Source organism: Cornus florida, unplaced genomic scaffold (assembly GCF_030987335.1).
Source record: "Cornus florida cultivar Cherokee Brave unplaced genomic scaffold, ASM3098733v1 CherokeeBrave_3.0.0_Hap2_Chr05, whole genome shotgun sequence".
Lineage (NCBI taxonomy): Eukaryota > Viridiplantae > Streptophyta > Magnoliopsida > Cornales > Cornaceae > Cornus > Cornus florida.
Window position 1 is genome coordinate 93,305,802 of NW_026775575.1, and position 23,302 is coordinate 93,329,103.

Consider the following 23,302-nt stretch of genomic DNA (forward strand, 5'->3'; position numbering starts at 1 on the left):
AGGCAAAGATAAGGTTAAATTGACATATAAAAACATGCTTAATTCAATTATTGATCCATTAGAACCCTAGAGTATATCTAGGTGCACAGAACATAGGCCAACGGGAAGGAGGAAGAAAAGAACTTGCCTGAAGTTTTGGACTCAAAACTTGGCGCCGTCTTCCCAACGTCCGGTAACCACTGCAACACTGTCTATCCTCCTAATACCTCTGCCCTTCCCTTCTCCTAGGTCCAACCCTGAAATCCCCTTCGAATCCCACACCAAACAAAAGCTGTTCTCTCAAAACCTCACTCTGTATCTCTCTGTTTTTATGTTACGCGAGTAGAGTCTTTTTTTTTTCCAATCCTTAATACCAAGAAGCATGTATATATATATATAGGCATACAAATCCCAAACCCTCATCCTTGTTTAATAGAGACAGAGCCCTCCTTGGCCCATAAACCGACCTATGATATATACATTGCCGGCTATAAACTGAAACCCTAATATAACTATATGTGTCCCATACAGTCCCGTGAAAACCAAATTAAACAAAACAAATAAATTTACCACTTAAATAATTAACTATAATTAAATAAACTAAATCAAAACAATTAACTCAATTTACTAATTTAAACAATTAAACAATTAAATAATCAATTTACTAATTACAACACTTAAACAATTAAATAATCAAATTAATTCAACTAATCACACATAATCAAATAAAATGCAATTAACTACTAAATTAAAATCCCCGGGATATCCTTTTTAAAATTAGGGGTATTACATAGATCGAAAGCTCAGATCAGCGAGGGGGTCTGGATTTGCCACAGCTCGGTGTCAGGCAAAAGAAGCAAAACATAGTCCAATCCATTTGCAAATCTGAAAATCTCACCAAACCCAAATGAAGGTGGATTAGACCAAGCTTCTTTCCTAGAGAAACCTCTATTTTTCTTCTCTCTCAAATCACTTTACTTGTTCTTCTGTGCCGTTGATGATCGGCAGTGGAAATAAACGCTGCCAGACCACCATCGCCGGTGCAATCCTCCCTCGCCCTTAAGGTCGACGTCATGGCCAAGCCGTCGCCGAAGGAGTCAGTTATCGACAAGCCCAAGAAGATGGGTTTGCAAAGTTGGAGAAATTCACACACACACACACACACACACACACACACACACACATATATATATATATATGTTATATATAACTTCAATTCTTATTCATGTTGTTTTGTTGTCTGAGGATCAAATTATATGATATGATATAGGAAGTGATGATTATTTCTCCAATTTACTGAGCGCTTTTTGTAGTTCTCTTTTTGATAATCCAAGCCAGGATTCGGATCCATCTCTATAATTATATTATAAATTACTTTCACCAAAAAAAATAAGTTTAGAGAGAGAAAAATGGAAGAATACAATCTTGATATTGATTGAAGGGCAAAAGCGTCACTTTATAAAAATAGAGAATACAATCTTGATATTGATTGAAGGGCAAATTGGTAATTAAGTATGTCAAAGGACAATAATGTCAATTCACTATGTGTAAGGACAATTCGGGTGTCTTTGCTAACTTTAGCAAACCTCAAGGGATGTCATCGTTCAAAAATGGCTCAACTTGTATATAGCTGTCATTAGAGTAAACCTCAGGGAGTGTCATTGTCACGGATGCTTGGAGTAATTTTTGGAGGGAGGGTATTGTCCTTTGAACCAGTCGAGGCATTGGCTCGGTTGCAGATTTTTGAGATAAAGAAACTTCCTTTGACTGAATTCCTCACGAATTGAATTCTGGAAATTGCAAGAAAAATCAGAGAAACTTGAAAGAGAAGTCTGCTTTAGATGTTGTAGAACTTGCGGTATCTCTAATTCCATCATCTCTTTCTTCTCGTCTTTATATATATATATATAATACTGAAATTTATGGTTCTTACACTTATATCACCAATTTCTGGTTGATGATGCACATATCATTTGCTTAACTCAAATAATATAACAAATTAACAATGTTTGAGCTTCCTTGCCCATAATTCAATTCTTTTTTTTCTTTGTTTTTTGGTTGCTTAAATTTGTTGCTATAGAATCTAAACCCTTATAGGTCTATAACTCGACAATTTCATGTAGAACCCAATTCTTTCCATACATGGATCTCACAGACAAAAAGGAATTATTCCAATCCTTTATCCCATATCTAATGTAAAACCCAATTCAAAGCAAACCTCTAAATTATATATATATATATATATATATATATATATATTGTTGTAGCCACTACAGATTTAAAAATACCCACATCAAAGCAAGTCTTTATTTTTATCAAATTTTCCGGCATCCTCTGGCTATTTGATCTTCAAATTTTCTTCTCTTGAACTTCAATTTGCAACCTCTACAAATCCTGGATCTGATGGATGCTACTATATACACACAACAATCCACCATGATACTTCTCCTCTTTCTCTCTCTCATGGATGCTCTCTATAGGCCACCAAATACAACCGATTTTCTTTCTTTTTTTTGCTTTAAGCTACAGTTCTAAACTGATCTGCTTTAAGCTATAGTTCTGAACTGATCTTAACCTCAAACAATTGTGTTAGGCTTTGCCCCTTATCCTGTTGGCACACGGCGGTTCAATTTGGGCTAAATGAATTGTTTGCATTATGTGACAGAAGAAGAAGGAGAGAGAGAGAGGGAAAGGGGGGTACTTTAGTCATTTACCATAGAGAATTAAGGGCATTTCAGTAATTTTGACAGTTCCGTTAGTGTATTTAACGGTCCATCACACATAAGGGAGATCCGTGTAGAATATTTTAAAAAGTAGGGAAGGTCCGCGTAATTTCCGGAACATGAGGGGAGCCGCCTGTAATTATGGCAAACCATAGGGGAGGTCTGTGTAAATTACCCTATATATATATAAGTAAAGGAAGCTGACTCCAAAATTATACTAGCTGCTCCACTTTTATATTTTTATAAATAAAAAAAAAATAGCTATTTTTTTTTTCTTCATATATATATATATATATATATATATATATAGCTATTTTAAAGATACAAAACACAGACTATACACAATCATTGTTAATATTATCAACTTGAAATAAAAAAGAGATGAATCAGAGCAATACAGAGAGAAAGTAAAAAAGAACCCGTAAGTTACAGAAAAAGAATGGAGATGAAAGCTCCATTTGTTTCGACGTAAAATATTCTTTTTGAAAAATATATTTTATTTTCAGGTAAAATATTCTTTTATTTTTACTTTATCGGTATTTGGCAAAGATGTACGTCGAGGTTGAGGTCAAGTCCATCGGGCGGGGCATGTAAAATAACTTGTCAAAAATTTTTGGATAATTTTTTTTTGTTAAGTTTTAATATATATATTTTTTCGTAAATATTTTACAACAACCAAACATTAGAAAATATGAAAAATATTTTGCGTCCAAACAAACGGAGCCAAAAACAAAATTATTTAGACAATGTTAACGATGAAGACGCTCTCCTTAAAAATCACTTGAATTTACTCATAAACTATGCAGTGTTTATGCTCTCTTTAAGAATCTTTCTTGATAACTTTTCAATTTTTTTTTTGGTATGTATAGTTTATCCTGCCTTTGATAACTTTTTCTCTTGATAGAGATACTCAAGCTTTAGGTTAGCGTGTTTATCATGTGCCTCAACAATCAGTCAGCACTTTCTTACATATTTTATTATTATTATTTTCCTTCTTAATTTATACTATTGAGTTAATATTAATATAATATTGCTGATTTACTTATGTTGTTAAATTCATGTTTATTGTTATATCTATATTTTTCAAATGATGTATTGTTCAGTTTAATGAAAGAATTGTTGTTAGTGTTGTTCATTATCTTGTGTATGAATATTGTACTTTATATATTTCTATAATTATGTGAATTTTCCACAACAGAAGAAGTTGTCCTTAAAAATCACTTGAATTTACTCATAAATGGTGTAGTGTTTATGCTCTCTTTAAGAATATTTCTTTGATAATTTTTTTTTTTTTTTTTTTTTTGGGTTAAGTAAAGTTTATCCTCCGTTTTTTTTTTTTTTTTGGGTTAAGTAAAGTTTATCCTCCGTTTGATAACTTTTTCTCTTCATAGAGATACTCAAAGTTCTTAATTTTTTTTTTTTTTTGCCCCATCTAATCACAAATTTTGATACTAAAAAGAGTGACAGTGATTTGCTGGGATTATGCATATTCTCTTTCACTTATTTTTGTCTCATTCACCATTGTATACAAAAATAAATAGTATTTGGTAAATAGGTATTTGTAAATGGTAGGTGACACTAGGTGTTCTCAGTTGGAGTAAAAAAAAAAGCATACAACAGAGAGAGAAAAGATAGAAATGAAAGTAATTTGATGGTAGGCCTTTGTGATTCAATTGGAGTAAAAAAAGAAAACATACAAAGATAGAAAAGAAAAGAGATGAAATGAGAGTGAATTTCTTTTTAAGATAGTTGAGGGCTATTTTTATCATTTGATTTATGAATAAATTAAAATTGTACATTTAATGTACAATTTTGGAGCGTCAATAACTGACAGGTAAAGCTCCATTTTGAGCGCCAATAGCTCCATCGTCTTTTTATCTTTAAATGAAATTATAAAAGAGCCCCTAACTACACAATATTTTATTCTTACGATTTTTTATACCATAATTGGCCTTTATTTATTAAACCATAATTGTCCTTCCCTAATCCCTGTTAAGGTTAAGATTATTGGTGCTAAAATGAAAATTCCTTCAACTTCTTTTGTCACGTACCCTCCCCCTCCCTTTCTCTATTGCCCAAGTCTAATGGTGAATTTTTTATTTTTGGTTTTACTTTCTTCTTCCGAATATATTTTTTGAGCTGGTTTTGAAATATATATATATATATATATATATATATTGCAAGAATTAATCAATCAAATATTATTTTTGCACTAGATTTTATCCATTGGGATGCTATGTTGAGGATAATAGATACAATTCAAGTGTAGATCAAAGAGGAGAAAGAAAGGAGTGGAAAAGTTTAGGATTCAATATCATGACTTGAGAGAGTACCAATCACTTACAATAATAACAAAATGTATGTATTAGAATAGAAGGTATTTGAGTTGGAAACAAACACAAAAACTTGCCTATCAGGAACCCTTTTTAAATGTAAATTGCCATATGAATAGATAAAAATCTATTGATAGTGTGTTATATTAAATAAATTACATTTTTGTTCGTCACAACAAACACATAAATTTCAAAAATGAATATCCCTTAACTTAGGTTTGATGTCAAATTTAAATCTTTATGAGAAAAAGTTGATAAATTGAAATTATAAAAAAGGTAGTCAAATTTTAATATGAGAGAGAAAGCTTTGATATATAAATTGAAATTCTAAAAAAGGTAAAAAAGGAAGTTGGAATGAATAGAACTGAGATAGAAAGGTTAAAAAGAATTAGAAGAATAAGAGGGAAATCATGGTTTTAAAAACATAAGAATTAAAGATGGTGTCATGTAAGGATTTTTTTGTAATTTTATTTTTAAAAAGAAAGAGGGTGGAACGCCTTAGGCTATTGGTGGAGCGCCAATATTAGACTTATGCTCGTTGGGTAAGAAGGAAGAAAATAGGATGGAAGGGAGAGAATAAAAGATAAATGAGATATTTTAGGAAAGAGATTGTGTCCTTATCTCTTTTTGTTTTGGTTGGATGGAAGAACAAATAATGAGAGAAGAAAAGAGAGATAGCTACTTATAAGGAATAGGATGGAAGAGAGAGAATAAAAGATAAATGAGATATTCTAAGGAAGAGATTGTGTCCTTATCTCTTTTTGTTTTAATTGGATGGAAGAAAAAAATAATGAGAGAAGAAAAGAGACATAGCTACTTATAAGGAAAATTCTGTAGTTTAAAAACTTTTATAAGAGTTTTACCATTTTTCCTTTGTGTCTTCTGTCCATATTTAGAGGGATAAAAATTTGTTAAGAATGAAGGATAACTCATCCATCATCTTCTCTCTTCTCTCTACCAAACTAAAAAAAAATGTTCCTTCCTTTCTATCTTCCCTCCACCCATCTTCCTTCCTTCATACCAAACAGAGCATTAATTTTAATCTTTCTTATTCAGAATTCAATGCATTCCATAATTTTTTTATTTTTTATTGACAAAAAATTCACATAAATTTAACCTATGTAATTTTTTCTTTTTTAAAATAGAAGTTTGTAGGAAACATCAACGTGATACACACACACACACTATACACTTTTTCCTTCTTGTTTTTCAGGAAATAATTCTATGATAAAACTAACTAATCGATCACCACTTTCAATACTTATCAAAAATAAATAAAAAATTTAATCATCACTTTCAATCAACTTATATGTGTGTTAATTATATATATATATATATATATATATGTATACGCGCTTTGTATATATGGTTATATTTTAGAAAATTTGAAGGATTCTCACTAATCATCACTCTTTAATAGTAGTATATTCAAAAAATTAAGAGCTCGTAACCTAATGTATCTTCTTTATTTTTCAAAGTAGATGTGAGAGTTGAGTTTTCAAAGTGACAAGGTGAAATATAAAACTAATGATCAATAATTTTAGTAAAATTAAATAACTATTGAATGTTATTTATATTATCTTTATTGTCAGATCACATGTTAATCCTTATATATAAATTTTTATTTTGGTACTATATTTCAAATATTTTTATCCTTGTATCTTATCTTAACAGATCAAATTTGATATTCGTGTGTGTCTATATATATATATATATATATATATATATATATATCGTATCAATTAATTCCTCATGTACTAATTATTTCTGAGACAGAACCTGCATTTGGATTAAAAAAAGAGATACACATATTAAAATATTATTATGTTATGATATTTCATATCGTAATTAAGGACTTCCAGAACTGAATAACTGAGAACATATAAAATATAGTAACAATTCCTCATGTACTAATTATTTATGAGCCAGAATCTGCCTGATTGGATTAAAAAAACAATACATATACTAAAATATTATTATGTTATGAAATGTAACATATTCCTCATATAAACACGTTAGAAACATTGGGGAGTTTGATTATCTTATAATACTATTTAACAAATCATAACCAAACCACACCAGAATATAATTTATGTAAAGAAAACATTATTTAGGCCAGTAAATCATTTACGAAAAGCATATTAAAGTAAGAGAGTAAAAAAAATTCTGATCAATATGTGTTCTCTCTAATTAAACACCGAATATGGTGTTAGAATACTTATGTATTGTGATATAATTGGTTGTTGATATTGATGACATGCCAAGGAAAAATTTATCAAAACAAGAAAAGAATGAAAAATGCAATATTAATTTGTTCAAGAAAAGATATATTTATAAGTTACTTCACACCCCTATCAAAAGATTGGACTGTTATAAAAAGATGTCCATTCATAAGAGTTTTTATTCATATTTATTCACCCATCTAAGGATCAATAAGGTTAAGAAGCTTTTTAAAAAAATATTTCTTAAAAAAACCAACACGGATCACTTGACATATGAAATAATCTACATTAACGCTGCAAGTGTTTCGCACGAACAATTCAATTTACATTAACGAGTAAGTGTTTCGCATGGATTGTTCGATCTACATTAACGAGTAAGTGCATGTTTCACACGGACTACAGTTCGAAATTTTTGTGACATTACAAAGTTTGAGCATGGAAACTATGATGTGGGAAGGTACGAGATACTGGACAAATTACTATAGGGATAGGTTAGAGGGTGTCATGATTCCACATTACTTGAAAAAGGTAAAATGTTATACGTACATTAAGTTTAACACACTTCTATGAAATAACACGTGCCACATCATTTGAAAAATGTGAAATGATATATGTACATATGTTCAATACATTCTATGACATAATGAGTAGTATTAGGATGACTTGAGTGATCTCCTAGGAAGACTTTGGTTCGGAAGAGCCAAAAACAGATAATATTGTATCTGATAATACGTAAGTAAAATCACATATAAAGTACACTGAAATTAAACACGAGACTTGTAATACGTAAATAAAATCACATACAAAATACGGTGAAATTAAATGGTGAATTGATGTATACGTTCATGGAAACTGGTCCATCCCAATCCGTCACTATTTTAATGCAGATCACATAATACCTTCACTTATGCACATTTTTTAAATTTTATAATGTATCAATACATAACTTTTTTATTCTCAATATGTGTCACATAATACCTTCACTTATGCACAATTTTTTAATTTTATGATGTATTAATACTAACTTTTTTATTCTCAAAATGTGTCGCATAATACCTTCACTTATGCACAATTTTTTCATTTTTATAATGTATTAATACAAAACTTTTTTATTCTCAAAATTTGTCGCATAATACCTTCACTTATGCACAATTTTTTCATTTTTATAATGTATGTAATACATAACTTTTTTATTCTCAAAATGTGTTAGTTTAAACTTTAAAGTAGAACTGGTGACAAGCTGCTTGATTTTTAGCTGCGCTTGAGAGTACCAAATTAAAATTTTAAAAAATATTATTGAGTTTGGGAGCATGGAATTGGAGGGTCGAAATGCTCCCAAAACATAGCATTAATTGGAGATGTCAACACGCGTAATCTTTCTTGGTTGGAATTGGCCGGGAAATGGGCTGGTCCAGACCAAGTCCATATTGGCATGTGATAGAGAAGTCAACCCACGATAAGCCAGGTCATGCATCGCCAACCCATATAGATTATTGATTGAATATTATGATGATCCCAGTTCACGGGCCACGAGGCCCAAGATCTGTGGTTGAAAATCGTGACCGACCTGTCACTGGTACGCGTTACCCGCCGGAAAATCAGATCCCTCACACGTGTGTACCAGCAGACTTTACACCACTTTCACGGTCAAGAAATTACTACTAACGCCAAACATTAATTAACAAACGGACCGTCAACTCCGAGGGTTAATCAGTCCCACCAGAATGTATTAGGTAGGGGTTTAGAAGTTCTGGCGCACATTTTTTATGCAGCGCGTTCAGAAAGGCTGTCCAGTTGCATAAACAAGTAATATATATATATATATATACATGAAAATTCTTCTAATTTATTTCTAAGTTCTCAAATTTATTATAGCTTTTTTCAAATGTACAAATGAATTCTTAATCTATTTCATAACGTTAAATTTACTTTTAAGTATTACAAAATCATGATAATTTATTTATTCATATACTATTTTTGTTTGTTCAGTTACCTATATATTTTGACAATATTTAGATCTTTTGTTCATAATCTTTCATCAAATTATTCTTGATATTTTATTTATTTATATTTGAATTGTGAATTATACCAATAGTACTGATTGTTTTACAAATCCTTACACACGTACAATAATTTTTTATTTATTTAGAAATGCCAAAATAGTATTTGCAAATAGGCACAGTTTTGTTTTAATAGAAAAAAAAAAAAAAAAAAAAAAAAAATGGACTCTGAAAATCAAATTTTAAGCTTTGATTGAGCCAAGAATGATATACTGAAAAGTTGCAACTTCTCTTTCTAAATACAAATATTTTGTTTTTGAAACTATAACTTTTGTTTCTTTAAAAAACTACTTTATCTTTTTTATTTAAAGTCTCACAAATACTAATTAGAAATTTATTTCAAATTAATTATACTTAATAAGTTGTAATTTATGAAAAATTATATTGCTACACCTCGATCTACTAAACCCAAAACAGTGAAATTAATACCACCTATTGATGGTACCATTTGATTAATTCAAAGTCTTAATTGGAATTTAGAATTTAATACAATAAGAATCTCACGTTCTACAACACCCCATTTAAGTATGATCATCAAATCTAATTAACTCAAGAGTTTCTAACAAAAATCATGTGAAGTACATTAAACTTTCCCATTTTCCCTAAAAACATGGAATATTTTATTACAAACTTGCAACTTAAAACACCACCACTGTGCCTCCCTTAGATTACACACCACTTTTGAGAGAATGGCAACCTTTCTACTCAAACTCTCAACCATTCTCTCTCTAACCATCTTTCTACTTCCCTTCCATTCTCAAACAGCCTTGTCAACCGGCCGCATCCAAGACGACGAAGAGTACGTACTCGACAACCCGTTTGTCAACAACTCGAGACTGAGAGGCCGGTTCTTGACCACTGTCGTCAAGAAAGGCACACACTGCGACCCCGTCACCAACAATGTGTGTGACGGTGTCTCGGCCAACAATGGTACAAGCCTTTTGCACTGTTGCAAGACGCATTGCCGCAATGTTCTAAGCGACAAAAATGAGTGTGGGCAGTGCGGGCACAAGTGTGCATTTGGTGAGCTATGCTGCAATGGAAGTTGCACCAACGTTGCCAACAATGATGCACACTGTGGCAAATGTGACACGGCATGCTCGCCGGGGGTTAAATGCGAGTATGGTGTTTGTGGGTATTCTTGAATCACACCGCCACTTGATTCAGGAAAAAAAAAAAAAGAATCACACCACTTGTGTGGTTAAAAAAAAAAAAAAAATTGTAGTTAGGGGAGTTTGGAAATGGAAATTAAGATGGTTTAATTAATAATAAGTGATTTTTGGTTCAACCAGTTGATATGGTTTGGGCTGCTTGTTTTCTGCAGAGGAAGGATAATGCTTTGTATCTAGATTCATGTTTTTGCCATCCTCTAGTACTTCTATATATACATAGTTTTTTGTTTGTTTGTTTGTAAACATGAGTTCATGTTATCAATAAAAGAGATAATTTACGTTTTTCATTGGCAGTGTTTTTTGTTTTTTTTTCTACAAGGTGATTTATAATGCTTGTGGTTGGCAGACATAAACTCACTTATATTGATGTGCCACAGGTTTGTAGACTTTTTATTTTTCGGTACAATTCTATGATATTGTTTCGAGTCAAGAGGATTCATTCCTGGTCAGAAACGACCCAATCTACAAAATTCGAGCGGCAAAATTCCAACCTTAAGGTACCTCAAATTGCATTTTTTAGTACTATATATAGAGAGACTGCTGAACAACTTGGGATTTTTGTTGGAGGTCTAAATAAACTTGAATTATTCTGATTTTTGGTTCATATCTTAGTTTAGTGATTAGGTTATATCTTAGTTTAGTGATTAGGTTATATCTTCTACTTTTTCATAATATTTAGAGATGATTCAGTTTTCGGCTTGTTTATTTCTTGTGTTTATAAATTTTGTGTAGTGTAAGTATACATGTACTCCAAGAGTACATGGACACAGTTCATTTTCATTTATAAAATATCAAAATTGATTTCTTTTACTTAACTTTGTGAGTTCAAAGTTCTGTTTTTTTTTTTTTTAGCTTTGTGGTATTTTAAAATAGAAGAAGTGATCCTTTGACATATTAGTTGCGTACGTACTTAATATAAGGGTAGAGATTTTGATTTAACTTTTTAACAATTGGTTAAAAAATATAAAAGATTTTACCTCACAATTAGCAAACCATAAATCCCATTGAAAATTTTCACATTTTTTGGGAGATAATCTTTCAATATTAAAATAGTAAAGGGCTATTTCTATAATTCTTCCATGTAATTAAATTTTCATTAATTTATTTATACATAAATCTTTCAATATTAAAATAGTAAAGGGCTATTTCTATAATTCTTCTATATAATTAAATTTTCATTAATTTATTTATACATATCACACACAAACTTTTGTCTATGTGGAGACTTAAATAGATGAGTACGTAACACTACTCAATAGTTTAATAAGTTAAGAGACAAGTAATATCAAAACTAGACTCAATCCTTGTCGCCTTGCGTCCAGCTGTTACATGAACTTAAAAATAAAGTTACAAGGTAGTGAGCATTTTTTAAAAACAAAAACACCCACTTGCCTATCGACCTTCCACTTAGTGGAAGACAGGAAAGTACATCCAAGGCTACAACTGCCTTTGGTACATTCAAGATGATAAAAATAGACCAATCCATGGCCTTTGGGACATGTCTCAATTCACTGCTGGAAATTGTTACGCCAGTCCAAGTTCTGGTTCAATAGTTTATGTTGAGAATTTTAATTTTCAAATCATTGTCAGCAAGTTCACACCAACAATACTCAACAAAATAAATCAACTTCCACATTCTGATATGATGAGCATGCTAGTTTCCATGACAGATATCATCAATAAATCCACTAAGGTAGCAGCCACAGTTCCCCAATTGCTCCAGCATAATCATGTTGAATATACATCTCGAATAGATACCAGGTTTACAATGATAAACTATACTAGCAACATTAGAGTAAAGCATCAATATCGACAACTGAGTAACAGCAATATAGCGTCATACATACCTCAATGCAGATAATCGTATCAAACTCAATTTCATCATATTCAGAACTATCAATCTTGATATGTGGATATCAGTTCTCGAAAAAACAAAGGCATAATACATGTTCTGATTGAAAGTCGAAGCTTCAAACAGCACTAACCAAACCAACTGTGTATGTTTGCTCTACGGTAAACATTTTAGACTGCCAGATCTCTAGCAGCAGCATTATGAGTTCAAGTTCCCTTCACGTGATGTAAAAAAGAACATAATGTAAAAAATAACAGGAATATAGCTTATGTTTGTTTTCTAATACCAGACCTAGCCACTTGCATGATCATCAAAACAAAATTGGTCCACAAACTCCATTCATTCTAGTTTTGCTTCTTCAGAGAAGATAGAAATATCCAACCACTAGAAGTATCAGCATTGAAATACCAGCAGGAGCAGCCCACATCCAGTAGTTAGTTGTCTTTTTGCGTTTTAGTATGATTTTTGAAAGTGAATCTGGACCCCTTGCTCGATTTCGGTGCCTAATGGTATTCTCCTTTCGGTCCCTATTCTTAGACACGACAGGAGCATCAACATTTTCATCAGGCTTCTCTGGTTCAGAAACCTCGGGATCTGCTTGATCAGTTGGTTCTTCAAGATCAGGAGCAGGTACAGAAGCTCCAGCCTTCTTCTTTGCTTTCTTTTCACGGTCCTGTTTTAAATTAAAAACAAAACTACATTAGTTCAAAGTTGCAACAAAATCACTAGTTAATAAATTTGGAAAAAGTAAACATTTAATCAATAATTTCCTTAAGCTTCTTTTCGGCCTCCTTCTGAGCTTTCATAGCTGCTTTGGCGGCTGCCTTCTCTGCCAACTTCTTCTTCCTTTCCAAGGCCTGCTTAGATTTTGCCATCTCCTCTTCTCTTTTCATCTCCTTCAACTTTGCAGCATCAAGTTCATTCTCCTTAGAAGGAGGATCCTTTTGCTGTTTCTCTAACCCAGAAATTTCTTTTTCTATATCAAGAGGCTCCAAAGTGCTTCCTGAACCTGTTTGTTTACCTTTTGCTTCTTTCGGTACCTTCTGGATGTGTCCAGAATCGTGTTGTGGAGGGGAAATAGTATCTTCTTTTACTTGCTTTACTTTGGTTTTTGCTGCTGCCTCTGTTTCAGAAGGTAATGCTGCATCCCGCAACACAAATGACTTCTCATCTGGGTTCCTTATCCGTCCATCCTTGCTCAGTTGTCGAAAATCTAGAGATGGCAAGATTCTTCTCTCATAATCATCCCTCAAAGCCTTGTTACTGCTCCACAGGGACATGAAGTTCTCAACCTATTCAGTGAGAAGAAAAATGCTAATAAGTTGACAGCTCAATGAAACGGTTTATAGTCACATATGTTCGTAAAAAATGACAGCAATGGATACCTCCGTATCACAAATCTTTTGAAGGGATTCAATATCCTTCTTTGCAGCAAAGTCTTTGGCCTTGTTCAAAAGCGTACGATTTTGGAAATAGCAGGAATTCTGAGAAACATAAGGATATTGATTAAAGGTCTTCATGCAACATAAATGTAATAATCACTCTGTAAACCAATCTAAAAAACATAAAAGAGAGGTTCTTTCACCATCTTAAATTGTTGCAAATCAAAACTGAATGTCAAATTTTATAAAACTAATACAGATGATTAAGTATCAATAAAGATGGCAACTATGGAATGCGGCTAGTGCATAGCAACTGTACCTTCCTTTTGCAATGTTATTAATAAGGGCCATGTTATAATGCAAGCTGCTACTGAATTTCATATAATGTTTGAGTCTCGTATGCCAGTGAACACCAAGCATGGTGCAGATAGATGATCTTGTAAGTAATATCTCTTTACTCAAAACATATTGTAGTTGACAAATGTCCTGATCTTACAATTGCATTTTATCACCTCAAAACTGCTTAAAACTCCTTATATCAATATTTAATTCATATGTTTCAATCTCTATTTTTGTTTTAGATCTCCATACAACTTTATTGATTTCCTAACTGGATGTTTAAAAAAATCCAAAGAAAGTGCAATTTTCCTTTTGCTCTCAACTCAACTAAAATAGAAAAAGAGAACAAACCATTCCTTGAAGTGAATAAAGAGAAACTCAAAGCTTTGGGAAGGTTAACGTAACAACATACGCCTAAGAAGCAGGAAGACTGCAGAGCACTGCCAGTTGGTGCCAGGGAAAAATTTAAATAAACGATCAGAACAATTCAGTGTCTTAGAAAAGGGTAACTAACTACAGCTTCTCAGTTTTTAAAAGGCTAGAGGCACAGAAAAGAAAAAAATAAAGAAATCTACTGAAAAAGACAATGTATTTTCATCCATTTCATTTACTTATTGAAAGAATCCTATTAGGGTATAAGTCAACAGAATTTCTAGGCATCACCTTGAAACATAACTGGGTTTGACTACAACATTCTTGTACCTTCCATGTTTTTCAATCTTGTTCGTATTTATAACAGTTTTAACTGATCATTAATCTACTAGATAGCTTCAGCCCACCCCAAACTTCCACCCAACAGTGTTTTCTTCTCTTAATTCTTAGGGCATATATAAGAAGGGTATAGTTGTCAGTCACTAGCAAGGCTAAAAGTGAGAATATTGCTTCGAGCCGCCAAGCATATGGTATTACCACCTAGATGCCTCAACAGCATGCTAAGTGCTGTTTTCCATTCATCACTTTATTTAAATAAAAATGAGTGTCTCACTCATCCCTTTTATTTCGAAGGACCCTGGCCATATCAGCTGCAAAGGTAGGTTGGTTTCTTTTAAAGAACATGAGATGGTTATATTTAGAAAAAATATATATTTATTTATAAATACTTAACCACTTTCTTAAAAAATATGTGGAGAATTATTGAAAACATTATAACCCGTAATTCCAAACATCATGAAGTCTATCATTGTACAACTTGCTAAGTGTGCCTGTTGCCCTACGAATTAAACAAACTATGATGCAAATCATTATCTGGCAGATCAATATGTCAGAATTCAAATTTTGAACAGAGCAAAGAGGAATTTAGTTATGACGATTCCACAAGGAACTGAAGTAGGATGCTTTTAGAAGATCAAATATCATTAGATTCCACGTTAAATTTAGGTGTTCTTGGAAACTTGACCAAATGGATGGTTTAAAAATGAAAAATCACATGAGGTGATTGATAGTAAGCATTAACTTTATGTATAAAACAGAAGCAGAAACAAAGTTCAATAAAATTCCATATTATTTAGCATGCCAACATTAATATAACTTCCATTAACTATTAATTTCAGCTCTTATCAAACTTCCTCCATCACAAAGTCACTAAAACAAGGACTGACACCATTCCTAGACAACTCTAGCTTATCAACTGAAAGTACAAAATTCTATTTTACTTCCCAATGCATGAAATTAATCTATTAGAAGAAGAAGAAATTAATCTAGAGGGAAAGAGAACCAAGAAGAAGAACACCAGAAAAAAAAAAAAAAAAAAAAAAAAAAAAAAAAAAAAAACCTTGACTGGAAGCTTTGACCAAATTCAACAGTAACTAATGAGGAATGAAAATTATAAAGCATGGACAAGGAGGCACATTGGGTCTGAGCATCAAGCATAAGACACAATTTGACTACCACAGCATGGAAACTCTTCCCGATTTGGTTCATGGAAATTTTAAGTCCTTCAAACGGCATAAAATTTTTTATAAATATTTGGTAATAAAGCCACACAATTCTAACAAACAAATAGTCAAGAAATAATATCCAACAGTAGAAATGAATCCATAATCCATTTAAAGAAATCCAGAGTTTAACCAAAAAATGGAAAGGAAACCAGCATACCCCCTCCTCTCGCTGTTTCTTCAAATTCTGAAGATATTGACGAGCTTCATCCCGTTTTTGTGTCATAACTGTCAGCTCAGTCTCTAATGAATTGATCTCTTTGTCAATTGCATTTCTTTCTTCTTCAAGTTGATTCATCTTCGCCCTAACCACCATGCGTTCCTTCTTAACTCCATCAAAATCAGCTCCCATAAGCTACAATCACATGGAAATCCACATATGAAATCAAATAATATCAAATTGCAATAACTAAAAAGTTGTAAGATCGCATGCTTAAATGAGAAGTTTTTTATTATAGAATTTATAGAAAAAAAATTGCCTTACTTTGACTTGGTCCTGAATGACTTCTTTTTGGCCCAATGACTCCTGAATCTTTGCCCTCATAGCAGCATTAGCGGTAACTTTTTCCCTTGTCCCTTCCAGCTGTTTAATTTCTCTAAGGATTTGCTTTTCCTCAGTAAGTGGAATGCTTTCATGTTGAATACGGTATTGCAAACTTTTAATCTGTGTTAACAATTACAGAGGAGATAGAAAAGAAAATACTATAAATCACTACAGTTTAATCTCTAAAACAAATTCTCGATTTTTAATAGAGAACGAAGTACATGAGTTGGTAGTTGCCACAGTAAAAACAAGCAAATATATTGCAACAATTTTGAAAAGCTTAATATTAGAGCTTACAATATCATTAAGCTCTTCCTCAGATGAACACAGACTAACACCCCTATCACGGCCAGTACTGTTTGTAGTGCGTAGCTTGCCCAGAGCCTGATGCAGAGGCTCCATTTCTTTTTTCTTCTCGTCCATGATTGACCTGAACTGCCTATTCTCAACACCCAGAGACCTCATTTGACCAATTACCTGTGCTCGATCCGACTACAGAAAATAAATGCAGCAGAGTCAAACATTTAGCGGTTGAGATGATTGTTGAAATTTTCATTTGGTTACTTTCCGGTGAAAAATGTATATATATTTCATTCGGTTGACTCACCTACCTTAGTTTTTTTTCCTCATAAGTGAGGGTTAATCCTATTGATTCAGTATAAATTTTGATCAAATATAAGAAGCTATAGAATGATAAGACATACAGTACAATCAAATCAACTTCATTTCATATCAAATAAACGATTTGTGATATCTTTTTCAGTACTGGATAAATAGAATGATAAGACATACAGTACAATCAAATCAACTTCATTTCATATCAAATAACTTGCGTTTAACAACTTGTGATATCTTTTTCAGTGCTGGATAATACATTAATCTACATGCCCTGTGTGTGCGTGTACAGAGTAAGTATAATCATCTAGTTACAATCTTTAATATATTCAACATATAAACAAAGCAGAAGTTAAATGAGTTGACTGAAAATACTGGAACCTAATCCTACCTATGAGAACCCACTCATAACAAAATCAAAGGTCTCACTTGTATCAGATGTCCATTACTATTACCGTAGTTCTCTTTTATCTTCTGCTTATATCTAAGTATTTCTGACAAATTTTAATTTAGTAATGGAAATACTTCATCTGCTTGAAAAGCAGCCATATTGTAGGTACTTGTTCATTATGTTCCATGTTATTCATATTTAAATATTTATTTAAGCATTCAAATATTCGAAGTTCACCAGCTTCCAGCAGCTGTTTAACCGCTTAAAAATGTCAAATTTTGTTAAATTTATGTACATGATCACATCCAACTTTCTTTGAATGATATATGAAGCCATTTAAACACTCTAAATGGGATTAAATAAAGTTCTTCAGCTTGTAAAAATGCTAAACATGTTAATTGTTAACATTTATCTTTTTTATTCTAGGAGCTGACAGATTAACAAGGACAACAACTGCCTTCACATCTTTAGAAAAGAATAATAATATTAATTTGCTCCCGACAAAAATACTACAAAAAGTAATCTCTGCATACAGCTTTGATTGTTGGTTTCATTAGGTACAACATTAAATAGACAATTAAAATTTGAAAAAAAAAAAAAAAAAAAAAAAAAAATTGAAACTGCATCTTACCCTTTTTTCCCTCAATTTATCAACGAGCTGAGAGCGGGTTTGAATCTTCTTTTGAAGATCTTTATCAGCCTGATCGAGCTTCGCTTTCAACTTTGGATCTTCATATGAGCGATACTTGATGAAATAAAAAGAATGGATTTGCGGAGGCATAGGCCATTCATCAACTGCACCCTTTGGAAAGTTGGCCTCAAGAACATTATTTGTTTCTACTTTAGCCAACTCATCTAAACCATGCGAACCAAACTTTATGGGTTCGCTCAGCCCCTGTCCCTCATTCATTTTCACATTTTCCTTCTCATGCAACAAAGAGCTATTTTCTTCACTACCAGTTTCAACAGAAACTTGGGCCAACTCAGATTCCACAGCCTCCACACCCATAATTCACAACAAAATTTAACAGATAAACCACCTTACAGAATCCCTAAACCTGTTGCGGAAAGTAAAAAAATAATTAGTTAAACGACAAATAAAAAGAACATCCACCTGGCAACAATATCCCACCAGAACTGCGTATAATTAAAAGACAAATCAACCCATTCAATATCAAAATTTTCAGTCAAAACTAATCAACAAGATCTCTTGACAACTCTGAACTAAGAAAAAACACCAAAAGTTTAACAAAAAAAAATTGTTATGACCCATTTTTTAATTGGCATCATATAATTCTTTTCTATCAAAAGAATCTAAGACGATAAAGATGAAGTTTAAATGAAATTAAAGACGATAACATGGTACAGAATGTCAAAAAATCATATAGATCTTTCAATCAAAATTACCAAAAAGACAAACCCTAAAACAACAAGCAAATATATAGCTGTTACGAACTTCAGAGATCATTCTAAAAAAAGAAGAATAATACTTCAAACCCACAAATCGAACAGTACAATTAACCAAAAAATTCAAACAAACCCTTTACATGATTGCAAAATACACATGCATTCATGTGGAGAAAGGAGAAAGAGAAAGATCAGTACATATGCAATTGATAGATACATGAATTAACTAAAATAGTAAAATGAGAAACAACTAAAAGAAACGAATCTAAAACAATTATACCCGTATCTGAATCAGTCAATGATGCTATAACTAAAAACAAATCGAAAAGATCAAATCTTTTTAAGTAAAAAGAATTCAGAGAAGAGCAAAAACAAAAACGATTGATAAACATAATTAACAGATGTAGATGATTTGGGAATGATATGTAGTACCTTGAAGGATCGAGATCGGGTTGGTATGGATCTATATAAGAAGAAAGCAATTTGAAAGAGTGAAGAAATAGAGAGAAGAGTTGGTGATGAAAAATAGGAAAAAATGGCGGAGACTTACTGTGAATAGGGAAACAAAAGCAGAGATTTTGAAATGACCCTTTTGACAGGGCCGTCCGAGAGAGGGAATAGTCAGATCAGATCTCTTTCTCTCTCTCTAAAATCTCTCTTTGATTTTCTTCAGAAACCAAAAAGGTCTTTGCCTCTTTTAGTTAGAGAGAAAACAAAAGATAGATAAGGAGAGAGTACTGATTTTGAGAAATTGAGATCTATACAGTAAATACTACTACTATATTAGAGAGAAAATTAATATATATATATATATATATATATATATATATATATTTGTATATATTTTTCTGCAGACCGTAAATGAGGAACATTACCGGTTTCATCGACCGTCCGTCCGTCGCATGTTAAGGAAAGTATAGAAGACGACGTAGTATTGAGTGAGAAATTGGCAAAACGAGTGAAGGTGGCGTGACGTCTGTTGTTGTTGTTGTTGTTGTTAGTTGTTTGTTTTATCACGTGTTTAGTAATACTAGTTTCGGATGAATCGAGTGCTGTCAGTGTAAGTACTGAAAAACCCCTTCCTCTATATAAACTTTTCAATGGAAGAAATACAATCCTGTTCCATTTTAATATTTGTTCCTAAAATTGGTCCTCTGTGTATTACTCCGGTCAATGTACACTTGTTATTATTTTTTTAAGGATGACTTCCGTTATATTTAAATCCATATAAATATATATATATGGGAAGTGAAAGGGTCGTAGTGTTGTTACAGTAAGAAAATACTTTTATTAATAGGGTCATCAAAAATTATTACCAGTTTAAAAAAAAAGCTAAATTGCAGTTACAAGATTTGGATTAAAGATATTCATATACTACAATTTAGGCACTTTTCATGTAAGGCAATACCAAATTGACACCTTTAGGGTAAACTAAACAAAAGATACATAATCACGATAAAAATACTTACATGTCTTTGACTTTTGAATTGACTATTAATCGATCAAAATGAACCCCACCGTCGCCACATATGCACCATTGCCAACAACCTCAACCCACCAACGCCCATCCTTCTTTCTTTCTTACTCTCTCTATTCTCCACCACAACCTTCACCATCGCCCCTGTCTATAACCTTTTATCTCCCCATCATCATTCTCTCTAACAGGTGAACACCAACGCCCAAATCCTCATCATCGTCTCAACCTACCCTCTCTCTCCATCCACTGTGGCCACCTTATTTTTGCTCACAAACCCAAATCTGCAATTAAATATGTGCAATACGTATATGTATATAGAGAGAGAGATTGAGATTAAAACAAGATTTAGGCTTTGTTTGGATACATAGGAAAAAAAAATAATAATAATAAAAATAATAATAAAAATAAAAATTAGTAGTTATGAGAGAAAAGAAAAGAAAAGATAGCAATAATCTCTGTTTATATTTGGATACATAGAAGAGAAAAAAATAATAATAATAATATTCTTGTTTGGATATGATAGAAGGGAGAAAATAAGATAAATGATAACAGCTCAATTACTATCATATCCTTGTAAATCGAATGGATATGAGTGGAATAATAATTTTCTATTTTTAATTGTTGAGGGCACTTTCGGGATTATGAAAATATTACTTAAACACTATTATTTCTCTTCCTATCTTCTCACTTTTGGAGAGATAGGAAATAAGGGATAAGGAGGGACTATCCCTCCCTATCTCTCCCTATCATTTCTTTTCTTTCATTTTAAACCACCCAAACACACTTAAGTCCTATCCTTTCTTTTATTTTTTCTTACTATCCCTCCAAATCATCCTATCCAAACGCACTTCACAATTATAAACTCATACATATCTCTTCATTTGATCTCTCTCTATATATCCATATACTATTTTGGCCACCATCGAATCAGGTACTGATCGAAACAACGAATTCAACGGCAAAACCACGTTTTGCAGCAACGTACCTCTCCATTTAGCGCATCAAAACATTCCATTCTACCATGGGTTCGGATCTGGTCTTGGTTGATTCATTCTTCGATTTCGTGGTTTTGGTTATGTTGTATTTCGCAGAGGGCTTTTGCATCTTATTCGCACTTCTCTTCTTTATGAAGTCTTTGTGGTTGTTTTTGTTCATTCTTGGAGTTTTCGGCTAAATCGGATTGTCGGGTAAGCTTCGTCAGCCCAAATTCGAAAAGATAAAAAAGTAATCAGTGGTGGAAATAAAGGCTGCTAACATCACCATTGCCGACACGACTGGACCTATAAGTGGTGGTCCTTGAGGGCGACCCAATAGGGTAGGTGATGTTGTTAACAATTTAGGGTTCCGGTGATTTTGAGAGGTGAGTTGTTGTGACAAAACGATAGAGATGGTTGTTTCTGTATGGTGGGTGAGTAGTGGTGAAGGTGCCGATTATGGGTGGTAGTAGTGGAGGTGCCGATTGTGGGTGGTAGTAGGAGGTTAGAGAGATGAGAGGAGGGGGTGCTACAATATGTGGTAGGTATTGGTTAAAGGGCAAAATGGTCATTTTTAAAAAATTTATATTTTATAGTTATAAGTAATAAAATATTGAAGGGTAATTTAGACTTTCATATAATTTTGGGGTATGTTTGGTTCTTATTTCTAATATGGGGGTGTCATTGTCCAAATAGTGCTAAAGTTATAAATGAGTGTCTTTAATCCAAACCTGGGGGTGTCAGTGCAATTTAGCCAAAAAAAAAAAAAAAAACATGATACTTATGCTTTGTTTGGTTGGAAAGATGGAAAAATAGATGGACATGAGAGGGGATGGATAGATGAGACATCCTTAAAGAAGAGAAGTGATCTCCCTCACTTTTTGTTTAGTTAGATGGAACGGAAAAGACAAAGGATGAATGAGATGATATATATATATTTTTTTACACTTGGTTGGAAGGAAGGGAAATATAGTTTTTGTATGCTTTTTTACCACTATACCCTCATTATTAACATCTCACTGGGTAAAGTGAAATTTTTTTTTTAAAAGGTTAAAAATGAAAATTAAAAATTATTAGTTATTATCCTGTTTTCTCTCTCATCTTCCCCTCAAAATTGGGCGGATAACAAAATACAAAGAAATGAGGGATGAAGTATCATTCCTTGCTTCCTCCTAATTTTCTCTTTCCTTCTACCAAACACAAAAAAACATTTGCTTAGAGTATTTTTCAATATGTTTTGTGAAAACATTTTTTTAAAAGCATTTTTATTGTTAATCTTAATAGAATGTTGCTATATGACTTTAATTTTTTTTATAAAGAAATAATACTAGCACCTTTATTAAAGGATAGGAGAAATTGTCTTTTTAAAAAAATAAAAAGAGATAAAGTTGTATAATAAAAAACATTTACCTAAAAGTTAAAAATAGGGCGAATTGCAAAAAACCCCTCTAAACTGCCACCCGTTAGCAATAAACCCCCCTTATGAATTGTTTTAGCGAAAAAAAACCCTCAACTATCATGAGAGGGGTATTTTAACTGCACTCTGTTTAAGGGGTTATGTTTTGGACGAAAATACCCCTTAAACAGTTGTCCTCCTTGTCTTCTACTTTCTCTCTTTGACCTCTCAATCTCCTCCATCCCACCATTGCCACCCACAATCCACCTCCACCACTGCCACCACAATCCACCTTTGCCAAAATCTGAAAGACAAATGTTCAAAATCTGAATGCTAATTTGCCAGTTGATATAGAAGCAAAGCAAAAGAACAAACACAACCCATCAATTAAAATTTGAGAACCATACATATATAATTATATATATATATATATATATATATATATATATATATATATGTTTAACAAACACAACCCATCAGTTGAAATCTGAGAACCATAAAT

General features: G+C 32.3%; 2 protein-coding genes and 1 pseudogene across 5 annotated transcripts; 2 read left to right on the plus strand and 1 right to left on the minus strand.

Moving 5' to 3' along the window:
• Window positions 1-1,246: 1,246 nt before the first annotated feature.
• On the plus strand, window positions 1,247-1,330 carry LOC132310913 (small nucleolar RNA Z103; annotated as a pseudogene).
• An 8,676-nt stretch (window positions 1,331-10,006) lies between these two features.
• On the plus strand, window positions 10,007-10,782 carry LOC132310361 (protein GRIM REAPER). The gene has a single exon (XM_059808543.1). The coding sequence runs from the start codon at window positions 10,007-10,009 to the stop codon at window positions 10,460-10,462; it is 456 nt and encodes a 151-aa protein (XP_059664526.1). The 3' UTR covers window positions 10,463-10,782.
• A 1,571-nt stretch (window positions 10,783-12,353) lies between these two features.
• On the minus strand, window positions 12,354-19,851 carry LOC132307693 (proton pump-interactor 1-like). Of its 4 annotated transcripts, none has more exons than XM_059805524.1 (8): window positions 19,386-19,722; window positions 18,178-18,604; window positions 16,838-17,032; window positions 16,481-16,660; window positions 16,157-16,351; window positions 13,727-13,825; window positions 13,109-13,633; window positions 12,354-13,011 (listed from the first exon to the last, which is right to left on the minus strand). In XM_059805524.1, the coding sequence occupies exons 2-8, from the start codon at window positions 18,553-18,555 to the stop codon at window positions 12,700-12,702; spliced, it is 1,884 nt and encodes a 627-aa protein (XP_059661507.1). In that variant the 5' UTR covers window positions 18,556-18,604; window positions 19,386-19,722; the 3' UTR covers window positions 12,354-12,699. The 4 variants fall into 4 exon arrangements, with proteins under 4 accessions (XP_059661507.1, XP_059661504.1, XP_059661506.1 ...); XM_059805521.1 differs by having other exon boundaries at window positions 12,820-13,633; window positions 19,386-19,416; window positions 19,504-19,723; XM_059805523.1 differs by lacking the exon at window positions 19,386-19,722 and adding an exon at window positions 19,829-19,851 and having other exon boundaries at window positions 12,820-13,633.
• Between the last annotated feature and the right edge of the window lie 3,451 nt (window positions 19,852-23,302).

What these genes read in the sequence shown, in the direction of transcription:
- LOC132310361 (XM_059808543.1), top strand. Translation starts at nt 10,007, where the DNA reads ATGGCAACCTTTCTACTCAAACTCTCAACCATTCTCTCTCTAACCATC.
- LOC132307693 (XM_059805524.1), bottom strand. Translation starts at nt 18,555, where the DNA reads ATGGGTGTGGAGGCTGTGGAATCTGAGTTGGCCCAAGTTTCTGTTGAA. An exon ending in AAAAGATTTGTGATACGGAG is followed by an intron (nt 13,634 to 13,726) that starts GTATCCATTGCT and finishes CTCACTGAATAG; the next exon opens with GTTGAGAACTTCATGTCCCT. An exon ending in CCGAAAAGAAGCTTAAGGAA is followed by an intron (nt 13,012 to 13,108) that starts ATTATTGATTAA and finishes TTAAAACAGGAC; the next exon opens with CGTGAAAAGAAAGCAAAGAA.